Raw genomic sequence first — 22,025 nt, forward strand, 5'->3', positions numbered from 1 at the left:
TTTGTGGGTGCAGTTGACGGAGAAATCTGAGAGCTCCCCTGGACCAAAAAACAAGGACACCAGCCAGGAATCCCAGAGCAAAACAGAAACCAGGAGGCTTGGTCTTTACTGAAGACTGTCGCGACAGGACTCCCACCTGCCACCAGGTGGAACAGGATGGAAGCCCCGAACAAAAGAGAACCCCAACTTTTATTAGCTGCTAATCCCCATGTTGTGGGACGCGGGTGGCGCTGTGGGTAAAAGCCTCAGCGCCTAGGGCTTGCCGATCGAAAAGTCGGCGGTTCGAATCCCCGCGGCGGGGTGCGCTCCCGTTGCTCGGTCCCAGCGCCTGCCAACCTAGCAGTTCGAAAGCACCCCCGGGTGCAAGTAGATAAATAGGTACCGCTTACCAGCGGGAAGGTAAACGGCGTTCCGTGTGCTGCGCTGGCTCGCCAGATGCAGCTTTGTCACACTGGCCACGTGACCCGGAAGTGTCTCCGGACAGCGCTGGCCCCCGGCCTATAGAGTGAGATGGGCGCACAAACCCCAGAGTCTGTCAAGACTGGCCCGCTCGGGCAGGGGTACCTTTACCTTTAATCCCCATGTTACAGCCCCCCAAACTACATCACTAATACATCATGGTTATATCATGAAAGGGGAGGTCTGGTGGCCGCAATCTGAGCATCCTGGACCCTGCCCCATGGTTCCCCTTGCCCTCCACCAAACACCCATCAATATGATACGATAATCTTTATTGTCATTGTCCCATGCAGAACAACGAAATTGAAAAACATCTACATCAGACATTCAGAAACCAACAAGCCTGCTATCCCAGCTATCTCAGCCTGGTTTAACCCCCTAAAAACTCCGATGCCCCATAATTAAATATGATATACTCCCACAGAGACTACCTTACACTGCGTTTAAAACCAATATCGCATTTGGATAAAAACTGTTTCTTAGGCGGCTAGCCCTAGTCTTTATAGCTCTGTACCTTCTTCTAGAAGGCAGAAGCTGAAAGACATCATCAAGTGTAACAAAGAGATCTTTACATTTCCCTGTTTCCCAGCCAAGTTCATCCCACCCTTTTGTCTTCATCTGGGTTTGTTATTTCTGGAATGGCTACCTGTCTGGCACTCGGGTATCAGGAGGCCAGGGATTATCACTCAGGCAGAGGGGCTGCTGAGGAGCTGAGCTCACCTGTCTATATGAATTTCTGAAGTTTTCCCAGTGAGCCAGTACATAGGCACACTGATCAGTGAATTCTGACATTTGGTATCGTGCAGCAAAGGCCCTTTGAATAGATAGGAAGAAACTGCGATGAAGTGTTTTGTGGGTACAAATCACAAAAGTCACAAATATATATGTAAAGGTAAAACAAAAAACCAGAACAGATCCATTGGAACGAATGGCTCTACGGTAGTTTTTATGTTGCAAAATTTCAATCTGAAAAACCCAATAAATAAATTGGGGGGGGGGATGTTTTTTGTAAAAAAGAAGAACAAAGACGTCATCCAGCCTCATGGATTTGTGATCCATCTGGGCAAAAGGGACTGGGGTGATTCTGGCGATGACCCTCTGCTCTCCTCCCTCCCCAATTTCTCTTAGATCAGCTGGTCTACCAAGCCGCTTCGCCGGACGAGGAAGCCCTGGTGACCGCAGCCAGGAACCTGGGCTACGTCTTCCTGTCTCGAACGCAGGACACGGTCACTATCAGTGAGCTCGGGGTGGAGAGAACCTACAAGGTGTTGGCCCTTCTGGACTTCAACAGCGTCCGCAAACGGATGTCCATCGTGGGTCAGTGTTTTGTGGGCCCGTAATCACAGAATCGTAGAGTTGGAAAAGGGGACCCTGAAAATCATCTGCCGCTGTCCCATACGGAAATCCATAAGGGTCCTTGACATCTGGTGGGAGGGCGTTCCACGGGGCAGGCACCACCACCGAGAAGGCCCTCTGCCTGGTTCCCTGTAACCTTGCTTCTCACAGGGAGGGAACCACCAGAAGGCCCTCAGGAGATGGACCCCGGTGTCCGGGCTGAACGATGGGGGTGGAGACGCTCCTTCAGGGATACTGGGCCATTTAGGGCTTTCAAGGTCAGCACCGACACTTTGAATTGTGCTCGGAAACATCCTGGGAGCCAATGTAGCATATTTTCGCTCTATAAGACGCACCAGGCCACAAGACGCACCTAGTTTTTGGAGGATGAAAACAAGAAAAAAAATATTCTGAATCTCAGAAGCCAGGACAACAAGAGGGATCGCTGCGCAGCGAAAGCAGCAATCCCTCTTGCTGTTCTGGCTTCTGGGATAGCTGCGCAGCCTGCATTCGCTCCATAAGACGCACACACACTTCCCCTTACTTTTTAGGAGGAAAAAAGTGAGTCTTATAGAGCGAAAAATACGGTAGGTCTTTCAGGACTGGTGTTATGTGGTCTCGGTAGCCGCTCCCAGTCACCAATCTAGCTGCCGCATTCTGGATTAATTGTAGTTTCCGGGTCACCTTCAAAGGTTGCCTCACGTAGAGCGCATGGCGGTAGTCCAAGCGCATTTTCACAGATGGGAAACTTCATCCTTCTGGATGTTGCCAGACTACAACTCTCATCAGCCCCAATGGTCAGGGATGATTGGAGTTGTAGTCCAGGAACATATGGGACTTTCAGAGGTTTCCCACCTTTGGTAAACAGATGGTGCCCCCCTCTCTCTCCCTCTCCCTCTCTCTCCCTCTTTCTCAACTTAAGGCTTTTTTTGTTTCTCCACCCCACAGTGCGGGACCCCGAAGGCCATATCAAGCTTTACACCAAAGGAGCAGACACTGTGATCCTGGAGAGACTCCACAGAGACCGTGCGACTGAAGGATGCACCGTCAAGGCTCTGGATGTAAGTCTTTGGAAGTGGATGGAAGCTGGTGTGACGTAGTGGTCAGAGTGTTGGACTAAGATCTGGATGGCCAGGGTTCGAATCCCCAGCTCGCTGGCTGACTTCAAGAAGAAGAAGAGGAGTTTGGATTTGATATCCCACTACCCGAAGGAGTCTCAGCGGGTGGCGCTGTGGGTTAAACCACAGAGTCTAGGACTTGCCGATCAGAAGGTCGGCGGTTCGAATCCCATTGAGCTCCCATTGCTCGGTCCCTGCTCCTGCCAACCTAGCAGTTCGAAAGCACGTCAAAGTGCAAGTAGATAAATAGGTACCACTCCGGCGGGAAGGTAAACGGCGTTTCCGTGCGCTGCTCTGGTTCGCCAGAAGTGGCTTAGTCCTGCTGGCCACATGACCCGGAAGCTGTACGCCGGCTCCCTCGACCAATAAAGCGAGATGAGCGCCGCAACCCCAGAGTCGCCTGCGACTGGACCTAATGGTCAGGGGTCCCTTTACCTTTACCTTTAAGGAGTCTCAAAGGCCCTCAGGAGATGGACCCAGGTGTCCAGGCTGAGCGATGGGGGTGGAGACGCTCCTTCAGGTCTACTGGGCCGTTTAGGGCTGTCAAGGTCAGCACCAACACTTTGAACTGTGCTCGGAAATGTCCTGGGAGCCAATGTAGGTCTTTTAGGACCAGTGTTATGTGGTCTCAGTGGCTGCTCCCAGTCCCCAGTCTAGCTGCTGCATTCTGGATTAGTTTCCGGGTCACCTTCAAAGGCAGCCCCACAGAGAGCGCATGGCAGTAGTCCAAGCAGGAGATAACCAGAGCATGCACCACTCTGGAGAGACAGTCTGTGGGCAGGGAGGGTCTCATCCTGCGTACCAGATGGACACAGAATGGACCTGCTCCTCCATGGGCAACCGTGAGTCCAAAATGACTCCCGGCTATGCCACGCTGCCCCCTTCTGCAGAAATCCAGTCTCTGCTTTCACCTCTCCTAGACTTTCGCGGCCGAGACGCTGAGGACTCTATGTGTGGCGACGAAAGATGTGGGCGAGAGCGAATTCTCCCTGTGGAGTAAGAAACACCACGCTGCCAGCGTCTTGCTGCAGAATCGAGCCCAAGAACTGGACAAGGTTTATGAGGAGATCGAGAAGGATCTCAGGGTAAGATCCTTTGGTTAGCAAAAGGCTTCTCCTGCGGCCGGACTTCCCTTTCTACAGACCAGATGTCATTATTATTGTTTATTATTATTTATTATTATCACCATTACTGTCACTACTATTAAAAATGTGTGTACTGCTGTACCGCCACAGGTCTCAGGCTGGTCCGCAGCAGAAAACCACAATATAAAACCCCCCAAATACATAATATAATAGGGTTGCCATATTTCCGAAAGTGAAAATCCAGGCACAAAAGTTGGCCAAAGTTGCTGAGCTCAGTTGTTGGGGGTCAAGTCAGGAGGGAGGGAGGAGCAAAGCGAAGTCGGATGATGGCAGCCAACTGCTTTGCTGTTGACCCAGCTACTTTTGCTCTCCTGAAACTTCCCACGTTCCGTCCCGTCCTACAAGCCCCTGTTGGAGTCTGGTATTACGAGCGAGGAAGGAGCTGGGGGCGAAAGGTTTCTGGGTTAGCTAGAGCATAGCTGTCAACCGTCCCTTATTTGGCGGGACAGTCCCTTATCCCAGCGCCGCTTCCCGCTGCTGTCCCTTATTGATGATGTCCCTTAAATTTCCTGGGTTTCAAAGGAAGCAGCTCCTCTCCCTCCCTCCCTGTCGGCCAGGGAGGAGGGAGGCTCCAACTGTGTTGCTTGGCTGCGTTGCTCACCCAATAAGGAGTCTAAGAACGACTGGGTGGTGGAGCTTGCATGCCTTGTGCCGATCAAATCGGCCGTGTTGCCTGGGGACTCGCCTTTGCTCAGCGCTTCCCAGCGGAGAGGTGATGGTGGTTTTCCTTGCTGCATCCCCTTAGCCGGGTTGCTGCGCTGTGGGAACCACCGCTTGAGGCTTCGTTTGGCTGCTGTCTGGGCTTTCTGCCTTTGGCTCGGAGGGGCTCAGAAGTTGAACATACCAGCGCTCTGAAAATCCCTTATTTTGGCTGCTGAGCCCTTATTTCCAAGGCTGCTGGTCCCTTATTTTCAAAGCTGTAAGTTGACAGCTATGAGCTTGAGTTCCATCATTCCTTTGTCTTGGTCTTCCTCTCTCAGCTCTTGGGGGCCACGGCTATCGAGGACAAACTGCAAGACGGGGTCCCCGAAACCATTCAGCTCCTCAAAAGGGGAGACATCAAAGTGTGGGTGTTGACGGGAGACAAGCAAGGTAAGACATCCGTCCCACCAACTTCTACCTGCCCGCAGCCAGCCCCCACCTGGCTACCTTTACGACCCTTCTTTGGCGATCCCTCGTAGCCGATTGTCTTCCATAAACACGGTTTTCACAGTGAGTCAGTAAGGGACTGTGGAGGCCAATTCTGGATCCACACGTCCTTCCACAGTGGAGACATGGGTTTCCGGGCAGGAGTTGATCCCGGTGAGTGTTTGCCAAGCGTGCCTTCCTCTTAGCGCGTTTCTCCCTTTTGTCCTGAGTTTGAGTGTCTTCAAAACCCAAGACACCTTTGGTAAAGGCTGTTCTCCAACTGGAGCGCTCGCAGGCCAGTGTTTCCCAGTTGTCAGTGTTTATACTACATTTTTTCTCTTGGGGTCCCTATTAACTGCACAATTCTATGATTCTATGAAAACATTTGTTTCAGTGTGTGTGCGCGTGTGTGTCCTGTGCATTTTGGACTCCATGGAGGCCCAGGTCAATTCTGTGTCCAGGGCAGCTGTCTGCCAGCTCCATCTGCTACGCAGGATGAGACCCTCCCTGCCCGCAGACTGTCTGGCCAGAGTGGTGCATGCTCTAGTTATCTCCTGCTTTGACTACTGCCATGCGCTCTATGTGGGGCTACCTTTGAAGGTGACCCGGAAACTGCAACTAATCCAGAATGCGGCAGCCGGACTGGTGACTGGGAGTGGAGACCGCATAACACCAGTCCTGAAAGACCTACATTGGCTCCCAGGATGTTTCCAAGCACAATTCAAAGGGTTGGTGCTGACCTTGAAAGACCTAAATGGCCCAATATCCCTGAAGGAGTGTCTCCACCCCGGACACGGAGGTCCAGCTACGAGGGTCTTCTGGTGGTCCCCTCCCTGCGAGAAGTGAGGTTACAGGGAACCAGGCAGAGGGCCTTCTCGGTGGTGGCACCTGCCATGTGGAACACTCTCCCATCAGATGTCAAGGAAATAAACAGCTATCTGACTTTTAGAAGACATCTGAAGGCAGCCCCGTTTAGGGAAGTTTTTAATGTTTAATGGTATATTATGTTTTTAATATTCCATTAGCTAATGGGGCCTCCTGCTGCCGCCGCTGCGCAATTTCTGTTCTCATCCTGAAGCAAAGTTCTTAACCCGAGGTACTACTTCCGGGTTAGCAGAGTCTGTAACCTGAAGTGTTTGTAACCCGAGGTACCACTGTATATAAAAGTGGCCGTGGTCATTGGCGCATCTCGGCAGGGCACCCTTGTCTCATTTTTGCTCTTTCTTTGCATTTTCAGAGACTGCTGTCAATATTGGCTTTGCCTGTCGACTTCTCTCGGACGACATGAGTATTCTAGAGGAGAGTGAAATCAGGTACGGGTGTCTGCTGAGCTCTAGGTGTGGGGCAAGTACTCTCTGGTGAGAGAACCCCCAGCAGAGATTTAAAATCACAAAACACGCAGTGGAAATGCAGGCTGTTAGACCTTCGAAATATGCCCTCTCTTCCAAAGTTTCCCACTTCTCCTAGCATTATATATATATATATATCAGAAAGTTCTTCCTCGTGTTGAGTCTTGTAACCTGAACCCATGGTTTACTTACAAGCGCTTCAAAGGTCCGAGTCATGTGCTGTTCCACGCAGCTTTGGGAAAAAATTGCACAGGCAGTAGAACTTGGCTTAGTTGCAAAGGGATGGAATTATTCGGTTCCTGGATGCTTCGAATATCATACGTTTCGACTCCCAAACGCCAAAAACCTGGAAGTAAATGCTTCTGTTTTCAAATGTTTTTCGGAATCTGAACGTGCTACGCGGCTTCCGCTGAGTGCAAGGAGCTCTTGCAACCAATGGGAAGCCTCGCTTTGGTTTTCGAATGTTTCGGAAGCCGAACGGGCTTCCGGAACGGATTTCATTTGAGAACGGATGTACCACTGTATAGGAACCCAAGGGAGGCTTGTTAAAGCCATGCGGCTAAGCTGGAGCAAACATGTTGAGCTTCTCAGGTAGACAGAGGGATCAAAGGCTTGGTTGCCTAGTCCCTACCTAGCTAAGCCAGGCAGGCCAGCTTACTCTATGGTATTAACCCCTTCATGCATTAACACCGGTCTTGAAAGACCTACATTGGCTCCCAGTACGTTTCTGAGCACAATTCAAAGTGTTGGTGCTGACCTTCAAAGCCCTAAACGGCCTCGGTCCAGTATCCCTGAAGGAGCATCTCCACCTCCATCGTTCTGCCCGGACACTGAGGTCCAGCGCCGAGGGCCTTCTGGCGGTTCCCTCCCTGCGAGAAGCCAAGTTACAGGGAACCAGGCAGAGGGCCTTGTCGGTGGTGGCACCCTCCCACCAGATGTCAAAGAGAACAACAACTACCAGACTTTTAGAAGACATCTGAAGGCAGCCCTGTTTAGGGAAGCTTTTAATGTTTAATAGGTTATCGTATTTTAGTGTTTTGCTGGAAGTCGCCCAGAGTAGCTGGGGAAACCCATCAAAATGGGTGGGGTATAAATAATAAATTATTATTATTATTATTACTAACCAGACTTAAGTATGTTGGTTATATGAAGACGTGTGTCAGTGTTTCTGTTTTGGCCCTTCAACCACCCGCCTTGTTTTGCAGCGAGATCCTGGAGCCGGGCTGGTACAGCAATAGCAGCTTAGCTAGCAGTGGAGAAGGCCTCTGCAAAGAAAAGTCATTCCTATCTTTCCCGGCCTCCCTGCCACACGGCAAGAAAGCATTGGTGGTCACTGGAGACTTCCTGGTAAGATATATTGTATATTTTTTGCTGGACCCTTCTTCCTTCCTTCCCAGACTTAAATTCTAGAAATGGAAAGTCTTTTTGCAGCCCATTCCACCCCCCCCCCAAATATCCTCCAGGCAGTTTAGCCTCTTTCAAAGCAGACACACTGAACCAGTGCTTCTTTCTAGCCAGCGTAGTTTTGACACCTGGTTTTTTTATTACATGATGTTTTAAGCATTTTTTTAAGTTCGTCTTGAATGTCACTCCAAAGTTGTTTGATATGCACACACTCCCACCACATATGATACATGGTTCCTATCCATGGAACTATGGTAGGCTGAGACCCTACCTGCCTACGGACTGTCTGGCCAGAGTGGTGCATGCTCTAGTTATCTCCCGCTTGGACTACTGCAATGCGCTCTCCGTAGGGCTGCCTTTGAAGGTGACCCGGAAACTATAATTAATCCAGATTGCGGCAGCCAGACTGGGGACTGGGAGTGGCTGCCGGTACCACATAACACCGGTCTTGAAAGACCTACATTGGCTCCCAGTACGTTTCTGAGCACAATTCAAAGTGTTGGTGCTGACCTTGAAAGCCCTAAACGGCCTTGGTCCTGTATACCTGAAGGAGCGTCTCCATCCCCATTGTTCAGCCCAGACACTGAGGTCCAGCGCCGAGGGCCTTCTGGCAGTTCCCTCATTGCAAGAAACGAGGTTACAGGGAACAAGACAGAGGGCCTTCTCGGTAGTGGCACCCGCCCTGTGGAACACCCTCCCTTCAGATGTGAAGGAAATAAGCAGTTATCCTATCTTCAAAAGACATCTGAAGGCAGCCCTGTTCAGGGAAGCTTTTAACATTTAACGCTGTATTGTTTTTAACACTTGATTGGGAGCCGCCCCGAGTGGCTGGGGAAACTCAGCCAGATGGGCGGGGTATAAATAATAAATTAATATTATTATTATATATTATTATTAAGCATTTTTTAATATTCCTCTTGAGTGGCCCTCCAAAATTGTTTGATATGCACACACTCCCACCACATATGATACATGGTTCCTATCCCAAGTGGCAATTCATCCGCGAAAGGAACCGAGAATTTGGGATGGTCTCTTAACAAATACAGTGGTGCCTCAGGTTAAGTACTTAATTCATCCCGGAGATCCGTTCTTAACCTGAAACTGTTCTTAACCTGAAGCACCACTTTAGCTAATGGGGCCTCCTGCTCCCGCCGCGCCGCCGGGAGCAAGATTTCTGTTCTTATCCTGAAGCAAAGTTCTTAACCTGAAGCACTATTTCTGGGTTAGCGGAGTCTGTAACCTGAAGCGTATGTAACCTGAAGCGTATGTAACCCGAGGTACCACTGTAAAGACCATCCGATTGGGTGTCTCCTCATTTTCTTCCCAGGATAAAATCTTCCACACAGAGGGATCGACCACGGAGGAGCAGAACTTGAGCTGGCGCCAACGCTTACGCTGCTGCCGTGACAGAACCAAGAAGGACCAGGAGAACGCGATGGAAAAAGCCTTTGTGGAACTGGCCACCACCTGCCAGGCCGTGATCTGCTGCAGGGTGACTCCCAAGCAGAAAGCCCTCATCGTTCAGATGGTCAAGCGCCACAAGAAAGCCATCTCCTTGGCCATTGGAGATGGGGCCAACGATGTCAACATGATTAAAAGTGAGGCCTTTTCCCAGGGGACCAAGAAGACTTGAGCTTCTAGGTCAGGCATCCCCAAACTTGGCCCTCCAGATGTTTTGGGACTACAAAGCCACTTCCGACATCATGGGGTTGTGGGCTTCACACCCCCAACACGCACGCAATCACGCCCCCACGCAATCAGGGGAATCCTCGGGCCGTGTCATCCCCTGAGCCAGCCAATCGACTCGCTCGGGGTGTGTGGCTTGCCTCACTTAAGGCAAGCATGGCTCCGGGATCTCCCTCTTTTGCCCGCGCAGCTGCTGTTGTTTCCCACCCGCCCCTTAATGTTCCCCTTCTGACCTTGCTATGGACCTCGGTCCGTCGCCGTTAAGGGGCCTGGTGGGAATTTTTCCCACTTGGCAAATTGGCACCAGCCATTTGGTTTTTTGCCTAGGTAAAGGTAAAGGGACCCCTGACCATTAGGTCCAGTCGTGGCCGACTCTGGGGTTGCGGCGCTCATCTCACTTTACTGGCCGAAGGAGCGAGCGTACAGCTTCCGGGTCATGTGGCCAGCAGGACTAAGCCGCTTCTGGCGAACCAGAGCAGCGCACGGTGAAACCATTTACTTTCCCGCCAGAGTGGTACCTATTTATCTACTTGCACTTTGACGTGCTTTCGAACTGCTAGGTTGGCAGGAGCAGGGACCGAGCAACGGGAGCTCACCCTGTTGTCGGGATTCGAACTGCCGACCTTCTGATTGACAAATCCTAGGCTCTGTGGTTTAACCCACAACGCCACCCGCATCCCTACCTCGTAGCAAATTGTCACAACTCCTTTGGTTTTGGCGGTTAGGCATTGGTAGGGGTATTGTTATGTAGATGGTTGGGGGGGAGCAGTGCCATCACCTCCCCCATATACTGAAGGGTAGTCCAGGAAAGGATTCCGGGGGGCGTTGCCTCGTCCGAAGCCTATGGAGGTCCGGGCCTAAAGCGCGCCCCTGAGCGGTGACCCCGGGGGAGTACCTAGTTGATGTGCATCAGCAGGGCTCCCCCTGCTGGTGTTAACCCTTCCCAGTCTTCATGCAAGCAGGCTGAAGCCGGATAGTCTGATAGGACCAATGCCTAAGCCAATACCGCTCTTACCTGTAACCAATAAAGTTTTAGCCCATTAACCTAATATACGTGTCTTTATTTCCATTGGGGGGAGGCGGGAACTCGCCACGCCACTCTCATCATCCCTAGCTAACAGGACCAGTGGTCAGGGATGATGGGAATTGTAGTCCCAAAACATCTGGAGGGCCGAGTTTGGGGTTGCCTATTCTAGGTCTTCAGCTGCAAGGCAGGAATCTCCACTAAAGGAGCCATGACAAATCATGGCACACAAAACCACTTACTTTATCGATTGCCTTTTTTCTCTCCAGCTGCCGACATCGGAGTCGGGATCAGCGGACAGGAAGGGATGCAGGCTGTTCAGTGCAGCGATTATGCCCTGGCTCAGTTCCGCTACCTGGAGCGGCTGCTCTTTGTCCATGGCCGGTGGTCCTACCTCCGGATCTGCAAGTTCCTCCGCTACTTCTTCTACAAGACCTTCGCCGGCATGATGGTGCAGATCTGGTTTGCTTTCTACACTGGCTTCACAGCGCAGGTAGGAAGGGATAGGGCCCTAGGTGCTCATTTAGCATCATGTCACACTGGCCAATCAGATACCTGTAGGATGACCTCAGGCTCCGAACACAAGAGTTATCGCCTGTGCACTCTTCCAGCTTCCAGCAAGTGGTGTGTTATTGCTTCTGACTGCTGAGGCAGAGCATAGCCAACTTGATGAATAACCATTGATAGACTTCTCCACCTCCACAAATTTGTTTAATCCTATTTAAGCTATCTAAGTTGGCAGTCATCGCTGCCTCTTGTGGCAGTGAGTTCCATAGTTTAAACTATGCACTCCATGTGAATTTTCAGGGGTCTCCCCCCTGCCCTCTCCCTGTAGTTCGTACCCTTTCATTCTGCCGTTTTGTTCACTTCCGAGGTGATATGGTACTGTGCATGACGACCTGTGAGACGGAAGATCCTGGGTTCAAGTCCTGTGTTTTCGTTTGGTTTTATTCTTTAACTGTTGCCCCTGCTCGTGGCAAAACCAGCAGCAACTATGGGGCATAAATAATAATAAGATGGTGATGATGACTGATAACCATTTCCCTCCCTGCCCAACTGCACAAGTCAAGCACTATTCGAGGGCATCATGGGAGGGAAATGGTGCCTGATTCATAAATGGTGGTGCAATGTGATGTTCTCTTTTTCCAGCTGTGTGCTTACGTGTGTGAAAGAGGGGAGGGAGGGAGGGAGGGAGAAACAGAGATGGGGAGAGAGAAAAGGTAAATTGATAAGGTAGCGTGTTCTCCATAAAATGCATATACCTTTTAAGCCAGAAGTGGTCAGGAATGATGGGAGTTGTAGTCTGACAACACCTGCAGGGTTACTGATGTCCCCCATCTTTGCTATGAGAAGGTCTCATTCCCTACTGCATTCAAGAGGTGAAAGGCAGCCTCTGTTCAGAAGAGGCATTCATCCCTGAACGAAGGGATGCCTCTTCTTGGTTCAGGGATGGTGAACATCAGTGAACCTCCAAGTGTCACTGGACCGTAGGTCTCAGCAGCTGGCATGGGCCGGATGATAGGAGTTGTAGTCCAACGACATAGGGTCATAGGTTCCTAACACCGGTTGCAAGTTATGTGAAGGAAACCCATCTAATCCTCTCTGGTTTTGCTCTTCCATCTCAGCCTCTGCTGGAGGGCTGGTTCCTTGCCCTCTACAACGTCTTCTACACTTCGTACCCGGTGCTGTGCATGGGCTTGTTTGAACAGGTAAGTCCGCCGTTTCCGTAGATGCGTTTGCTACCCACACCCACTCATCCCATTCTCCTCCATTACACAAGGAGAGCTCTGCCCTTGGACAAGTCCAAAGGGGTGCGGTCCATCCAATTCTCCATCCTGTTGCCGTAGCAACCAACCGGATGCCTGTGGCACGAAATCACCAGCAGTGACCCCCCCAGCAATTGGCGTTCAGAGACATCATGCCGCCGATCCCACAGGGAGTGTTCAGAGACCAGTGCAATGTATATAACAATAACAATAACAATAACAATAATTTATTATTTATACCCCACCTATCTGGCTGGGTTTACCCAGCCACTCTGGGCAGCTCTCAACAGAATATTAAAAACACAATACAGTGGTGCCTCAGGTTACATACGCTTCAGGTTACAGACTCCGCTAACCCAGAAATATTACCTCGGGTTAAGTACTTTGCTTCAGGATGAGAACAGAAATTGTGCTCCAGCGGCGCGGCAGCAGCAGGAGGCCCCATTAGCTAAAGTGGTGCTTCTGGTTAAGCACAGTTTCAGGTTAAGAACTGACCTTTGGAACGAATTAAGTACTTAACCTGAGGTACCACTGTACAACATCAGACATTAAAAACTTCCCTAAACAGGGCTGCCTTCAGATGTCGTTTAGGGTTTAGGGTTTAGGGTTTAGGGTGCCCCCCCAAAAAAACCTCATAACAATATAAACAATAAAAATAATCCACCCCTCTCTCTTTCTCTCCTCCTTTCATTCAGGACGTGAGTGCCAAGAAAAGTTTGCAATTCCCCGAGCTCTACAAGGCAGGCCAGAAAGACCGCTTTTTCAATTTCCGAATCTTCTGCCTCTGCTTCGTTCATGGCTCCTTCGTCTCCTTGGCTAACTTCTTCATCACGCTCTGGGCCATGGGAGACCATTCTGGCACCCACGTCGTCGGCGACTACCAGTCCTTTGCCATGGTAATAGCTACCGCTGCAATATTCACCGTCATTGCCGAGGTGAGCTTGGGGTGGGTGGGAGGTGCCCGTGTGTGTGTTTGTGCGTGTTGGATGCGATCAGTGATTTAAATCGAGATTTCCCGTATTTTTCGCTCTATAGGACGCACCCGACCATAGGACGCACCTTGTTTTAGAGGGGGAGAACAAGAAAGAAAATTCTCCCCCTCCCTGCTCAGCGTCCTTCAGCGAAGGGGCAGGAGAAATGGAGCCCCTTCCATTTCTCCTCCCGCTTTGCCGAAGGGGCGCTGCACAGCTCTCCCTCTCTGCTGAAGCCAGGAGAGTCTTGCTCTCCCGGCTTCAGCAAAAGGAACCTGAAGCCTTCGGAGCGCAGCGCGAGTTCCTGCTGCGCTCCGAAGGCTTCAGGCAGCTATCTCTGAAGCCTGGAGAGCGAGAGGGGTCATAGAATCATAGAATCATAGAATCATAGAATCATAGAGTTGGAAGAGACCCCAAGGGCCATCGAGTCCAACCCCCTGCCAAGCAGGAAACACCATCAGAGCACTCCTGACATATGGTTGTCAAGCCTCTGCTTAAAGACCTCCAAAGTAGGAGACTCCACCACACTCCTGGGCAGCAAATTCCACTGTCAAACAGCTCTTACTGTCAGGAAGTTCTTCCTAATGTTTAGGTGGAATCTTCTTTCTTGTAGTTTGGATCCATTGCTCCGTGTCCGCTTCTCTGGAGCAGCAGCAGAAAACAACATTTCTCCCTCCTCTATGTGACATCCTTTTATATATTTGAACATGGCTATCATATCACCCCTTAACCTCCTCTTCTCCAGGCTAAACATGCCCAGCTCCCTTAGCCGTTCCTCATAAGGCATCGTTTCCAGGCCTTGGACCATTTTGGTTGCCCTCCTCTGGACACGTTCCAGTTTGTCAGTGTCCTTCTTGAATTGTGGTGCCCAGAACTGGACACAGTACTCCAGGTGAGGTCTAACCAGAGCGCACCGACCCCTCTCGCTGTCCAGGCTTCTGCGAAAGCAATGCGTAGCCTCTGGAGCGCAGAGGAAGCGCTCCCTCTGCGCTTCGGAGGCTTCGCATTGCTATCGCTGAAGCCAAGGAGACTGCGTTCACTCCATAGGACGCACACACATTTCCCCTTAATTTTTGGAGGGGAAAAAGTGCGTCCTATAGAGCGAAAAATACGGTAAATCGAATCCGCCCGGGTAAATCGAATCCCTGTGGCTGCAGATTTGGCAAAGCAGTTTGCTTCACTGAACTTCCTTTCTGTATCTCCCCTTGGAAATGTGGAGTGATGGGAACTTACAGTCATATGTGGTGGGATTGTCCGTTTGTTAACAAATTCTGGAAACAGATTGGTATAGAAATATCGGGAATTGTGGGTAGGAAGGTGGAAATATCTGAATTAATGGTTCTTATTACCCTGAGTAGCACTGATCATAGCTGTCAACTTTTCCCTTTTCTTGCGAGGAATCCTATTCGGAATAAGGGAATTTCCCTTTAAAAAAGGGAAACGTTGACAGCTATGACTGAGTTAGAAACAAAAGAGGAATGTAAATGGGTAAAATTGATGGTAACTGCAGCCAGACAGGTTATAACGAGTATTTGGAAAAACGCAGAAGAGCTAGGGGTGAAGCAATGGAAGGAAAAATATTATAATCTTAGAATATCTAACTGTGAAGATACACAGAATGAAAGGGTTTAAGGTCAGTGAGAAAGGAGGAGGATTGGTTTGAGAAGATATTGAATTATTTGGGCAGGTTTGAACAATCCGGGAGAATGTTAAAACCTAAAATCTTGTGGAGGGAGGAGTGTTAAGGTATATAGAATTGTACATATGCTTGATTTGAATATGTTATTATTGATTATGTATACCCAATGTAGGGATGCGGGATGTGCTGTGGGTTAAACCACAGAGTCTAGGATTTGCCAATCAGAAGGTTGGCGGTTCGAATCCCCGCAATGACGGGGTGAGCTCCCGTTGCTCGGTCCCAGCTCCTGCCAACCTAGCAGTTCAAAAGCACCTCAAAGTGCAAGTAGATAAATAGGTGCCACTCCGGCGGGAAGGTAAACAGCGTTTCCGTGCGCTGCTCTGGTTCGCCAGAAGCGGCTTAGTCCTGCTGGCCACATAACCCGGAAGCTGTACGCCGGCTCCCTCGGCCAATAAAGCGAGGTGAGCGCCGCAACCCCAGAGTCGTCCACGACTGGACCTAATGGTCAGGGGTCCCTTTACCTTACCTTTACCTTTATACCCAATGTATCAGCCGCCTGGGGGGTTTCACTGTTTGTGTTTTGGTTGTTGGTAAAATAATAATAATAATAATAATAATAATAATAATAATAATAATAATAATAATTTCTGTATCTCCCCTGGCAGAGCATGATGGAGGTCAAATTCTGGACTGTCCTGTCCGTGCTGGCTATTGCCGTCAGCATCGGTTTCTACTGCCTTTTCTCCTATATAACTCAAAGCTTTCAAGCCTTCAAGACGTCGCCTGTCGCTTTCCAGTTTCCAGGTAAGGACTCCCGGAACTCTCCCGTGTCTTCCACAACACTCAAACGGCAGATGCGTTGTGGGACGGGAGGAAGCAGGGAGGTATTGGTGGGGGAGATCTGTGTGGGCCATGCTGCCTGCCCTGAAGGGAGGGCCAGCGCCCGTTGGGACTGATGGGGCAGGAACCAGGGAGCCCAAAACATTCCTGCACTGCAGAGGGTTGCACCAGATGTTCCCTTCCAGCTCCACTATTGTTGTATTATTATATTTTATGAACTGACTGAAATACCCCACTTGGAGGGTGGCGCTGTGGTCTAAACCACAGAGCCTAGGGCTTGCCGATCAGAAGGTCGGCGGTTCAAATCCCCGCAATGACGGGGTGAGCTCCCGTTGCTCGGTCCCTGCTCCTGCCAACCTAGCAGTCCGAAAGCACGTCAAAGTGCAAGTAGATCAATAGGTACCACTCCGGTGGGAAGGTAAACGGCGTTTCCGTGCGCTGCTCTGGTTCGCCAGAAGCGGCTTAGTCCTGCTGGCCACATGACCCGGAAGATGTACGCCGGCTCCCTCGGCCAATAAAGCGAAATGAACGCCACAACCCCAGAGTCAGCCACGACTGGACCTAATGGTCAGGGGTCCCTTTACCCTTTTACCCCATTTGGAACACAGTGTCCAATTCATGGCACCACAATTTCAGAAGGGTGTTGACAAGCTAGAGCGTGTGCAGAGGAGGGCAGCCAAGATGATTAAGGGTCTAGAACATGGGTAGGTAGGCAAACTCAGACCCAGGGGCCGGATCTGGCCCAATCGCCTTCTCAATCCAGCCCACGAGTTTTTACATGAGTAGAATGTGTGCTTTTATTTAAAATGCATCTCTGGGTTATTTGTGGGGCATAGGAATTCATTCATCCCCCCCCCAAAATATAGTCTGGCCCCCCCCACAAGGTCTGAGGGACAGTGGACCGGCCCCCTGCTGAAAAAGTTTGCTGACCCCTGGTCTAGAAACCACGCCTGATGAGGAACTGTTGAACGGTTCCAAGGGAGTCCGTTCCACTGTCAAACATCTCTTGCCACCAGAAAGTTCTTCCTGGCATTGAGCCGTAAACTCCTTTCTTATCACTTGAAGCCTTGGGTTCGAGTCCTACCCTCCAGGGCAGCAGAAAACAACCTTGCTCCATCCTCCATGTGGCAGCCCTTGAGATATTCGAAGATGGTTGTCATATCTCCTCTCAGTCTCCGCTTTCCAAGGCCAGCTCATACCCAGCTCCTTCGACCATACCTCATAGAATCATAGAATCATAGAGTTGGAAGAGACCCCAAGGGCCATCGAGTCCAACCCCCTGCCAAGCAGGAAACACCATCAGAGCACTCCTGACATATGGTTGTCAAGCCTCTGATTAAAGACCTCAAAAGTAGGAGACTCCACCACACTCCTTGGCAGCAAATTCCACTGTCAAACAGCTCTTACTGTCTGGAAGCTCTTCCTAATGTTTAGGTGGAATCTTCTTTCTTGTAGTTTGGATCCATTGCTCCGTCTCCGCTTCTCTGGAGCAGCAGAAAACAACCTTTCTCCCTCCTCTGTGTGACATCCTTTTATATATTTGAACATGGCTATCATATCACCCCTTAACCTCCTCTTCTCCAGGCTAAACATGCCCAGCTCCCTTAGCCGTTCCTCATAAGGCATCGTTTCCAGGCCTTTGACCATTTTGGTTGGACACGTTCCAGTTTGTCAGTGTCCTTCTTGAATTGGTTTCCATTTTCCTTCTTGGTTTCCATTTTGGCTGCCCTCTTTGGCGAAAGGTTCTTGCACTGCAAGGAATTTGGCTACATGATCCTCACGGTCCCTCCCAACTCTACAGTCCCATGATTCCTCTGCGCACATTCTACCTTATCAAAAGCTTTCTTAAATTGTGGTATGCAGAACTGGACATGGTATTCCAGATGTTGTCTGACCAAGGCAGACTAGAGCAGGACTATGACTTCCCTTGATCTGTTGATGCAAGCTAGAATAGTATCACCTATTTTTCTGCTGCATCACACTGTTAAGCTTGTGGTTTACTAAAACCCCTGGATCCTTTTCACGTGTACCTTTAAGTCTGAATGGCAGGGAGGATTCTAGCCTGCATATATGCATAAATTCAATTTCTACGAAATATTTTTAAAGGCCCATTTGAGTTTCCTTTGCAATTGGCATTTTGTGTGTGTTGGGTAGACCCAGTCTTCTCAGCTGCCTTGCCACCCGACATATGAAGACCCCTCTGATGTTCCCGAGCTGACTGGGTCACTCTTTTCTCCTCCAGCTGCCACCAAGAACGCGCTGACAGACCCACTGTCGCTCTTTGTGGTCCTGCTCTGCGTTGTGGTGAACACGATCCCGTCCCTCACCTTCCGTTTTGTGCGGAGTTTCGCGGGACCCACAACCATGTCGGAGGTGAGTGTTGCTTGGCAGTCTCCCCAGAGTTTGGGTGCTGAAGGACAGCGCCAAAGCGTTGAGCCCTTAGATGGAATCCTTTGGCGCAATCTGTTGGGAAGACGGGTTCAATGGCCTTCAAGAAAATCAACACAAAACGATGTTCCAATGGCATCTAAATCCAGCACAATACTTTAGAGCTTATCAAGCTGTTTGCTAGAAGTGTGAAAAATATGAAGGGACATTTTATCATGTTTGGTGGACTTGTAAAAAAAGTCAAGAAATATCAGATACATCAATGTAGAAGGTTTTTAAAGCCTAACATTCATTTGAAGCCAGACCTTTTCCTGCCTAGGAATAGTGGATACATAATTAGAAAAAGACTGTGGAATATTATTTCAAGACATGACCACAGCGGCGAGACTTTCTTCTGCACAAAGATGGAAAGATTCTTTATGAACTATGATGGTTGTTAAAATTATTGGACGTGGCAGAGATGGCAAAGTTGACATGTTTAATCGGAGAAAAATCACGGTCGATATTTACTAAGGATTGGAAACTCCTTATAGACGTTTTGTGTGAAAAAGAAAACAAACTTATGATATGTGGGTTTGAGGATTGAGGAAAATATCATTATTAAGAAGTTAGAATTACAGCCGTACCTTGGTCTTCGAGCAGCTCAGTTCTCGAACGTTTTGGCTCCCGAAAGCCACAAATTCGGAAGTGACTGTTCCGGTTTGCAAACAATTTTTGGAAGCTAAATGTCCAACACGGCTTCTGATTGGCTGCAGGAGTTTCCTGCAGCCAATCAGAAGCCGTGCTTTGGTTTCCAAACGTTTTGGAAGTGAAACGGACTTCCAGAACGGATTTCATTTGACTTCCAAGGTATAAAGGTAAAGGTAAAGGGACCCCTAACCAATAGGTCCAGTCGTGGCCGACTCTGGGGTTGTGGCGCTCATCTCGCTTTACTGGCCGAGGGAGCCGGCGTACAGCTTCCGGGTCATGTGGCCAGCAGGACCAAGCTGCTTCTGGCGAACCAGAGCAGCGCACGGAAACGCCGTTGACCTTCCCACCGGAGCGGGACCTATTTATCTACTTGCACTTTGACGTGCTTTCGAACTGCTAGGTTGGCAGGAGCAGGGACTGAGCAATGGGAGTTCACCCCGTCCATCGCGGGGATTTGAACCGCCGACCTTCTGATCGGCAAGTCCTAGGCTCTGTGGTTTAACCCACAGCGCCACCCGCATCCCCTTCCAAGGTATATCATGGGGGAAATATAAGTAATACATGGTAAGAAAAGAACACAATGGAAGGATGCTCAAGGAGTCAACAGATACGGGAGATTTGCTCTGATTGTCGATGAAAGGAATTTGCAAAATGTGAAAATTCAGGAAAAAGGTTATGCAAAAAAGACAACGCTTTCTGCTTTCTTTTCAGGTGCTGCAAGCCCGTGACATGCAAGAGAAGCAAAAGGCGGTGGAACTGACCTCTCACATCCGAAGGAACTCGCACCTGAGACGTTCCAGCTATGCTTTCTCTCACAAGGAAGGTTACGCAGACCTCATCTCCAGAGGTGCTAGTCTACGGAGCAAGGGCCCCCGTGTCCGCAGCCAGCTGAACGGCTTTGGCGGCAGCCCCAAATACACCCCCTCTGCCGATGGCGCCTCTGAAGAAAAGAAATTCCATCTCTGTTGACCAGGAGAAGAGCAAGGCCTTGGTGTGTGTGTGTGTGTGTGTGTGTGTGTACCAGTAGCCATAGGGACCAGCGTCGGATAATCTCCATCACCTTGGCGTCCGAAGAGGGCTCCCGAGACCCAAAGCGCAGTCCGCAGGAGATCGCAGCTCTGAGTTCGAATCCCGGCACGCCGGACATTTCCTTGCGCGGAAACCGCCGCCGTTCTCGCACGGGCGGCGGCAGACGTTGAGCGGTGACTCTGCTGTGCTCTCGCACCGTAACTGTGGTGCGAAAGAAGACGTCGATGTTGCAAATACCCTCTGAAACTTTATTCAGAAAGCATTCCAATCGACAACCACCGGTGCCTGATTCTTAGGGTTGTTTTTTTAATTCAGAGGCACCGAATTCAGAGGCGCCGGCAGAAAGGAGAGCCCTCAAGCAAAGTGGAGCTTATCCCATTCACTTCTGAGCACAGGGGTCAACTCCTAGGGGCCAATGGATATTTGCCCTCCCTCAAAACAAAACAATGTTTGAGGAGGCTGGGCCCTGCAAAGTCGATGTGCATTCAAATGTGTGCGCACCTCATCATGTGATTGATTATTCAGGGAGGGGCTTGCCTGCCCCCCAATATTTTATTCAAGTTGGCCCCCCTGTTTCTGAGCGTCCTTCCATGGGATACATACCAGCAGTGGCCGGAACTAGAGGCAAACGGACAGAGCCTCAAATGTAAACTTTAACCTTCGTCCCGTAGGCCAGTTTCTGCAAGCGCTCACACACCCCTCTCTATCCTCTAGCCAAAGAATCAAAGTATTGTACAGTCGGAAGGGACACCCCAAAGGGGATCTAGGCCAGCTGCTTGCAAACGCAGGAATTATGTTTGTGCCAAAAACACCTCTTAAGAACACGAGCGTGGACTTCCCGGGGTCTTCTCGAACCCGGCACCCTGTTTTCGACAATGACCAACTCCAAGTGTTTTTCTGGGAATCGCATGGCCAGGGCTCCAAAGCTGACACACAGCCACAGTCACTGTAGACTGCCTCCGAATTTGGAGGTCCAGCTGTCATTCCTAACCCAATAAGAGCCCTGGCGGATCCGACCCGAGTTCTGTCTAATCCAGCGTTTAGCTACAAACTGTTGGGTGTCTGGGAGAAGCTCTCAAACGGACCGTGAAAGCCACCAGCCTCCCCAAGTTGCTGAACCTCATCACCTACTGCTGGGAGGTAGACTGCCCCTATATCTGGCCGTTCTATGTCTTGTAGCTTTCAATAGGTGCCTGGCTGTCCTTGAAGGTATTTTTAAGCACCGCATCATAATTTCCCGGGGGCTCTTTTCCTCTGCAACATTAGTCGTTTTCAATCATTGTTTTCTGGCTGCAAGAAAAACAGGAGGTGCCTTTTTTAAAATAAACAAAGAACATTTCTCTCTTTTTTTTTAAAAAAAAAAGAACAGTTTATTTAGTGAAGGAAAGCCGGCTCCAGCAGTAACCCGCTTGACAAAGCTCCATAAAGGTGGTTTGTTTTTTTAATTCCTATTATTATTCTCTTAAACGAAATCAGGGCGCATTGCCACTGCATTACTGGCAAGAGCCCCTAGAGGGCGCCCAAGCGACGCGGCCGGTGTTGGCTGTTGCACACAAGACTGCCCTCTGCTGGACGGATGCAGTACTGACACAGAGCGAAATCTCCCAAGACTGTAGCAGTTTGGCTGACTGGTTATGGGATGGAGGGGAGAACCTTCACAGCAGAATCTCTGATGCACAAGGGCTTCAACTCCAGACAGAGGTTCTGTCCAAAGGCATCCTTAATCTCCCCTCCCCCCTTTTTTGCACTCTCCAGCACTTTGAAATAAAACTGATTTTGGGAAAGGAAAACATAACAATTCTGGCTGGTTCTTGGGGCTGCGCGCCACAAATCTTTCATCTGCAGGAAGTGTGTTCTGGGGGGGTTCCTGGGCAGCGAGCAGAATTCCTCCTCTGGCATTGTTCGAAAGGGCACACCAGACACCGCCAATGTGTTAGATATAAGGCTCACATCACGAAGCTACAAATAGGGGAGAGTGGGGCAGCTGCCATTGGTGGCTGGTACTCATTGGTCCTTGATGGGCTGGGAGGCAGGGAGCTGGACAGCAGGTGGCG

At 50.1% G+C, this 22,025-nt stretch overlaps 1 protein-coding gene across 5 annotated transcripts in view; it reads left to right on the forward strand.

Annotated features, from left to right (window-relative positions):
• Positions 1-21,318, forward strand: part of ATP8B3 (ATPase phospholipid transporting 8B3) — a 49,983-nt gene extending 28,665 nt beyond the window's left edge. For all 5 annotated transcript variants that reach the window (XM_082206261.1, XM_082206262.1, XM_082206260.1 and 2 more), the window contains exons 16-28: positions 1,588-1,776; positions 2,743-2,855; positions 3,833-3,997; positions 5,038-5,149; positions 6,423-6,498; positions 7,740-7,881; positions 9,266-9,536; positions 10,918-11,141; positions 12,274-12,357; positions 13,110-13,349; positions 15,690-15,828; positions 18,107-18,237; positions 19,654-21,318. In XM_082206261.1, the coding sequence (XP_082062387.1) occupies positions 1,588-1,776; positions 2,743-2,855; positions 3,833-3,997; positions 5,038-5,149; positions 6,423-6,498; positions 7,740-7,881; positions 9,266-9,536; positions 10,918-11,141; positions 12,274-12,357; positions 13,110-13,349; positions 15,690-15,828; positions 18,107-18,237; positions 19,654-19,911 (2,144 nt within the window). In that variant the 3' untranslated portion in view covers positions 19,912-21,318. The remainder of the gene's footprint in view (positions 1-1,587; positions 1,777-2,742; positions 2,856-3,832; positions 3,998-5,037; positions 5,150-6,422; positions 6,499-7,739; positions 7,882-9,265; positions 9,537-10,917; positions 11,142-12,273; positions 12,358-13,109; positions 13,350-15,689; positions 15,829-18,106; positions 18,238-19,653) is intronic.
• Positions 21,319-22,025: the final 707 nt, after the last annotated feature.

The sequence above is a fragment of the Podarcis vaucheri genome (assembly GCF_965113315.1).
Source record: "Podarcis vaucheri genome assembly, chromosome: 18".
In the NCBI taxonomy this organism is placed as follows: Eukaryota; Metazoa; Chordata; class Lepidosauria; order Squamata; family Lacertidae; genus Podarcis; species Podarcis vaucheri.